Source organism: Macadamia integrifolia, unplaced genomic scaffold (assembly GCF_013358625.1).
Source record: "Macadamia integrifolia cultivar HAES 741 unplaced genomic scaffold, SCU_Mint_v3 scaffold1973, whole genome shotgun sequence".
Lineage (NCBI taxonomy): Eukaryota > Viridiplantae > Streptophyta > Magnoliopsida > Proteales > Proteaceae > Macadamia > Macadamia integrifolia.
Genome location: NW_024868444.1, coordinates 64,614 through 70,814, shown reverse-complemented (window position 1 = coordinate 70,814; position 6,201 = coordinate 64,614). Strand labels below are relative to the sequence as shown.

Here is a 6,201-nt window from a genome sequence, read left to right as displayed (position 1 = left end):
CCCCCCCCCCCCCCCCCCAAAATGGCCAAACTGAAACTCATGGCAAAAAAATGCATTGCTTTGGCAAAATTTCAGTCATTTCGCTCAGGCTGAATCAAGACAGAAACCCAAGTTTTCAAACTATGCTTCTCATGGTTCATGCATAATTGCAAGAGGGTGTTACTGATTCTTCTGGTTCAATGTTCCTCACAAGTTGCAAGAAGGAATCAATTTAAGTAATATTCCAAAAGTACAAGGTAACCAAGTGAGAAGTTATTGATTGCATAGCTACACAAAATATATGTCAGAATTTGGTGAGGAATATGAATCAATCAGAAATGAATTACATCCACATCTTCAGTAATTTTCTATCTTCATCATGATCGAGTAGATCACCATCGTCTATCCTTTTTTACAAGAGAAAATATCACCAACAAGTATGGTGAAATACAAGGATTAAAGTATTGGTATCAGTCGCCGTATCGGTCGGCCAAAATTAAGATACGTATCGGAGGATATCATATCGTATCGGAGATATGCTAAGATACGCACATAAATGGATAGGAAACACTTTTTTATACAGTTTTGCATAAAAAAATTATTATAAAAAGCTATTGATAACATGTATTATGCATAAACACTAAATTGAGGGTATCGCACTAAGAATTCAAGGTTTGTAGTTGTCCCATAAATATAAAATCCTTGTTCCCAATCTTGATTTCCACTTTAGTTAGAGAGAAATATGGCTGGCAGCAACTTTGGAACAAAAACCCCTCAAAAAATCATGTTTTTTTCTGAAAAATGACCCAACTTGGCCATTATATGATCGTAGCGCACTGTATCGGTACGTACTGTACCGTATCGATATGTATCGATCGATACATACTGATACGTACCGATACATACAGAAATATAAATTTTACTCGATTTTATTTTTTCCATAGAGTATCGATATGTATCGGTGGTATATCAATGCGTATCGGTATGTATCGTAGGATACATATCGATACAAAATGGTTTTAAAAATTCCATGTATCGTATCGGTGTGTATCGTATAAGTAAAGGCCGATACAGAAATGTATCAGCCGATACGATACATACCGATACTTAAAACTCTGGTGAAATGTTCTTTCCACAAGTATTAGCAACCTGCCATTTAGGAGGCTAGGTAGTTAGGTAGGAAGGTTACTCATTATAAGTAAAGAAACACCCTATGTGCAGCATTGCTGAAATAGGAATATATGATTCCTCATCTACTACGGAAAAACCAACAAACGAAGTTCCTTAACTAAAAATGTGATTGCTGAGAGAAAAATGGCACAAGCAAAGAGAAACCATAAAAGAAAGGGATATGTAGATTGTATCAAATGATGCTCCCAAAAAGTTAAACCAACTTAAGAATTTTGTATTTTCCACCATGAGATATCCAACATTAAAATGAAATAAAAAAATCTAAAACATGAGTTCATTAACAATGGGTGAGAATGTGGTTCTAGAAAATGCAATAACAGTTTCTTCAGCAGGCCACTCATTGCTTTTGGGGAAACAACTATTTGTCCAACCAGAATAGAAGAAGATTATTTGATGCAATGAGAAGAATTGATCATATAAAAGCCCACTGGAGGGTGGATGATGTAGATACGCAACCGTGGAGTGATCCATACCCATCTGTGTATCCAGACAGAGATGAACCGGATCCATATTTTATTATTTGATCTAGGACTTTAGTAGTTGATTTTATTTGGGAGAATAATATCTTTAGTTTATTTTATTCTGTTTATTTTTTGGAAGCTGCATATGTACGACATAGTTGGAGTTCGTTTGGGATTTCTTTTTCCTTAAGTTAGTTTTCTTTGCTTGTAACAGATTGAGAAAGAGAGACTGAATAATGAAGTTATGAGTCGATATTATGGTGTGTGCTTGCGGGCTGAGTGTGTGCGATTCCCTTCTCTCCCCCTTCTTTGTGCAATTTCTCCATCTACCCTACAACTTTGAGACCCATCTTAGGGATTTCTTCCCTACCCCTACTGGCTCTCCATCAATTGGAAAAAGAAATCCCAAACCAACTTTAACTATGTCCTATGTATGCAGCTTCCCAAAATAAATAGAATAAAATAAACTAAAGATATTATTCTCCCAAATAAAATCAAAATACTAAAATCCTACTAGATCAAAAAATCAAATATGGATCCGGTTCATCTCTATTTGGATACCCAGATGGATATGGATAGCTCCACTAGTGTGTATCTGCATCAATGGAATTTCATCTTTCCTAGGACTTAAGAACCACAGCCACATAATATGGGAAACTAGGCAACTTTACAGATGTTGTAAACATTTTTTTTCTACATTTAGCTTTGACCAAATTGGTAAAACAGGGTATTCAATCGGCAAGGACAGATGTCACCATTTAAGATATGAAGGATCAAAGTATGGTTCTCCTGTGGATCAAAAACAAGTTTCCAAGGGTCACAAATACACATCCAATTGTTAAGAAGAAGAATATGTGAAATATCTCCTGGTATTTCAGTTTGGACTGATTTTAAGAAAAATTTTAAAGAAGCAATAGAGGAGATCAACTCGATATATATTTAAGTTGGATTCATAGTTCAGACAGTGGCTGGTGGAGATTGTCCCATCTTATTAGGTGATACAACCATCTAGCATCCTTGCTGAACACCTTGTTCCCTTTGAAGCCTAGATTAAATAATGAAAAGGCTGACGATCAAACGAAGTAAAATTGGCTAGTCCTTTCTAAGGACTTTCTTTTTTTTCAATTGAGTCTTCTGCTTGTATCCTAGGTCTAAGGACTCAACTTGCTTGTTTATGAAGCTTTTTAATGGAGGGCTTCTATATATGGGACCTCATTCTTTCTAAGTATCAATAAAGGTCACTGCCTATCAAACTAAGTAAAAGCAAAAAAGACACCTGGATCTCATGAAAAGTGCACCAAAAAGTTTCTGAAATTCAAAGGTTGTTGTTCCAACTAAGAGCAGCCAGAGAACTACAATTTGGCAGTGAACACTCGTAGTCAAGCTACACTTTAGCAATGGAAGAATCAAGAGTTCCAAACAACTGGACTCAAGTTTCCCCTGAAGCACATTCCTATAAGGGATCCCATTCATCTTTGCAGGGATTTTGAATTATTTTTCAAGCAACAAAGGGATTAAATTTTAAATAATTTAAAAGCTTCATTTTTCTAATTAGAAATTTGATTTTAGTCAGAGAACAGTTGTTCTTTCAGCAGTTTAGACTGATAAGAAATGAATAGGACCGGGATAGGTTGGTAATAGTTTCAATACTTTTTTCTTCTTTCTGAATAATAAAATTTTATTGAGTAATAACAGAATATATCACACAAACCTGCAAAAGAGAGAGTATACAACGAAATTACTAACAAGTGTTTCCATAACTTTCTCGTTTTGTTGATCAACTTTCTTGTATGCATGTTTTTGTGTGTGTGTGTGTGTGTGTGTGTGTGTGTGTGTGTCTGTACATTTATCATTATGTAAGAAGATCACCTCAACAGTTGTCCTTGCTATTTCAGCAGATGTTAACATTATCTCCGTGCTCCTCCTCCGGCTAACTTTCACTTCCTCAAGAGGATGATATCCTCGATCACCCATGTAATTTGATGAATCAGGAACTGAGTCCGAATAATCTGCAGCCACCCAAACTTTTGATGGGCAACCATCTTTTCCAGCAGACAACCAATTGTATTTCCCTGATCCAAACAATGGGCTCCGGTATCTAAAGCTAAACATAGAAACCAAAACCATTCTCACATAAGCATGTAAGTTCAGAACTTTTTGCCGCAACTGGGGGGGTGCAGAAATCATGGTAACAAAAGTTTCAAAAGCATCCAATCAGAGCAAAAGTTGAGGCAACAAAGATTGGCAAATGCCTCTGGAACATTATATCCATCCTCGCCAAGAAAGGTAGAATACATTAGGTATTACGAAAGCATTGATAACCAAAGAAAGCAATTTCAGAAGAAAACCCTTCAGTCAAAACTAAATTTAATTTCATGGTTCAATGTTACTTAATTCTTGAATTAAAACCTATTATTACAATGGTGAAATACCAAAATGACAGACCTCATTATGGTTATCTTCTTTCCACTCGTTGGAGCTTGTTTTATCAGGATATAAAATTTATCAAACAAAACGTAAACCAATTGGATCACTCATTCTTTTCAAAAGTCAAGTACCTTCAACCTACCAAATAGCATTAACAAAGGCACTTCAAGCCCTTCTCCCCCCCCCCCTCTCGCCCCTTCAACAATGCCAGTTTAAACAAACTTTCCAGGATAGATAGCAGGAGAAACTTCAACAAACCTTATGCCAGCAATATCAAGAGCTCGCCGACCGTCCAAAGGGCATCTCATCCAACTGCTACTGGCCCCAGAAGACATTAAGCAACAATTATCTTCTATTTGACAAAATTGACAATAGACAAGACCTGAAATACCACCAAATTAAAAGATTTATAAACATGTAAGCATGAACCCATAACATCAACTGAAAAGCAGGGAAAACAGAGAAACTCAGAAACACAGATGAAAGGTTTTTGCTGGAATATTGAATATAATTTAAGATTTCAAAAGGAAATAAAAAAAAAAAAGCACCCAGGGCAATCTTAAGCACAGACCACTGCAGGAAGAAATAGAACCAGCAAACAAAAAGAAAAAAAATCTTGGGCAGATGTAATTGGGAAATGCAAAAGAGGATGCTTTCTCTGACTAACAGTGGAATTGATTTTCCTTTCTTTGATCCCGTCTCCTTTACCAGCAATGGAAGTTGGTTCGTTTACAAAAGAATGATGGCTAAAATCCAACAGAAGAGGATAGTAGGGGAAAGAAAATTGACAGTTTCTCTGACCAAGAAGGAATCGTTTTTAATTTTTCTAATCAATTGATCCAAACTTTTTTTGCCAACAAATAGACACAGTACAAAGCATAGTGATTCTTTTCTACCCACTTGACAAAATAAATAAATACATTGATCTCTCTTTGTCAAAACAATAGGAGACGAAGAACAAGGAACTTGGCTACCCTGCAATTATGTTATTATTAGTTGGGTCCTTGGAGAGCTTGAACTGTCATCTATAAAAGCTTCACTAAGGAGAATCAGAAATTTCTACCAAAAAAAGAAAAAAGAATCAGAAATGGGATATTTGTAGTATAACTCATGATTAATCCTCCTTTCCCTGCAAATCAAATTGGGTTTCCCCCGTTCTTTCTTCTTTTTCCATTAGTGAGTACAAGTAGCAAATTGTGATCCCTCGGTAACGCAGCCGAGATGGGTATTTAACAAACATACAAATGGGTCCTAAGTCCTAACTGACTAAAACTTGAAATAACAATTACCGATGTGTACTGAAGAAGGGGAAGCGATCACCAATTCACCATGGATGGATCGATCGAGAGCAATTGTTGTTGTTGTTGTTGTCGCTGTTGGTTTTTGTTTTGTTCGTCTTCGCCCGTCAAATATGTCGCGTATTGTCCTAACCCCACACACACACACATTCTCTCCCTCTCTAACGTTGTTGAGCATTTAAGGAGCTCTGAGACAGAACTGTAATTTTCTCCAAACAGAACCTGGAATACAGATTAGTATGAAGCACGTGAATGTCACGTGCTATTATCACGTGCCGTTTAAACTCGTTATTCACAGAATTGGGAGTGAATCGTCGGGCCTGAAGTCATTTGGGCCAAGCCCGCTCCTGCATAAGGCTGCACTCGGGCTTAGGCACAAACCCTAACCAACCTTTTCCTTTTTGCCTTCTCCAATCCTGGGTCAGTTTTATGCAAGCCCACGGCCCAGAATCCTTGTGTGTTTGAATGTCTCCAATAATTTCATGGAGGCTATTAATCGCTGGGACTTCGGTTTAAATGGTTTGGTGTGGTTTGGTTCAAAATGTAGTTAGAAAGAGGAGATAAAAGTCAAAGAGAAGGCCAAAGTAAAAGACCTACTTCGAGGAGAGCATACTTGCTAGAGACCCTGGCTTGGATAGGCTTGATGAATTTTTATATCAAAATATAGAGCTTGTTGTTTGTCAAATTGGAACCAGAATCGGAATCATCAATTGTTTACGATCAAACCAAATTGGACAGCAAAGAAATGGTGCAGCTTTGATTCTTTGGTTTTCTTTTTGGTTTGGTTTGGTTTGATTCAGTTTGATTCAAAATCAAAACATCACCAATGCTAACCGAATAGAAAC

General features: G+C 36.8%; 1 protein-coding gene across 1 annotated transcript in view; it reads right to left on the bottom strand.

Moving 5' to 3' along the window:
• LOC122065324 (uncharacterized protein At3g49140-like) overlaps positions 1-5,541 on the bottom strand; it is a gene marked incomplete at its 3' end in the record, with an annotated part of 35,942 nt that extends 30,401 nt beyond the window's left edge. Inside the window, 3 exon segments of the mRNA XM_042629110.1 lie at positions 3,501-3,735; positions 4,317-4,440; positions 5,348-5,541. Of these exon segments, the coding sequence (XP_042485044.1) occupies positions 3,501-3,735; positions 4,317-4,440; positions 5,348-5,534 (546 nt within the window).
• Between the last annotated feature and the right edge of the window lie 660 nt (positions 5,542-6,201).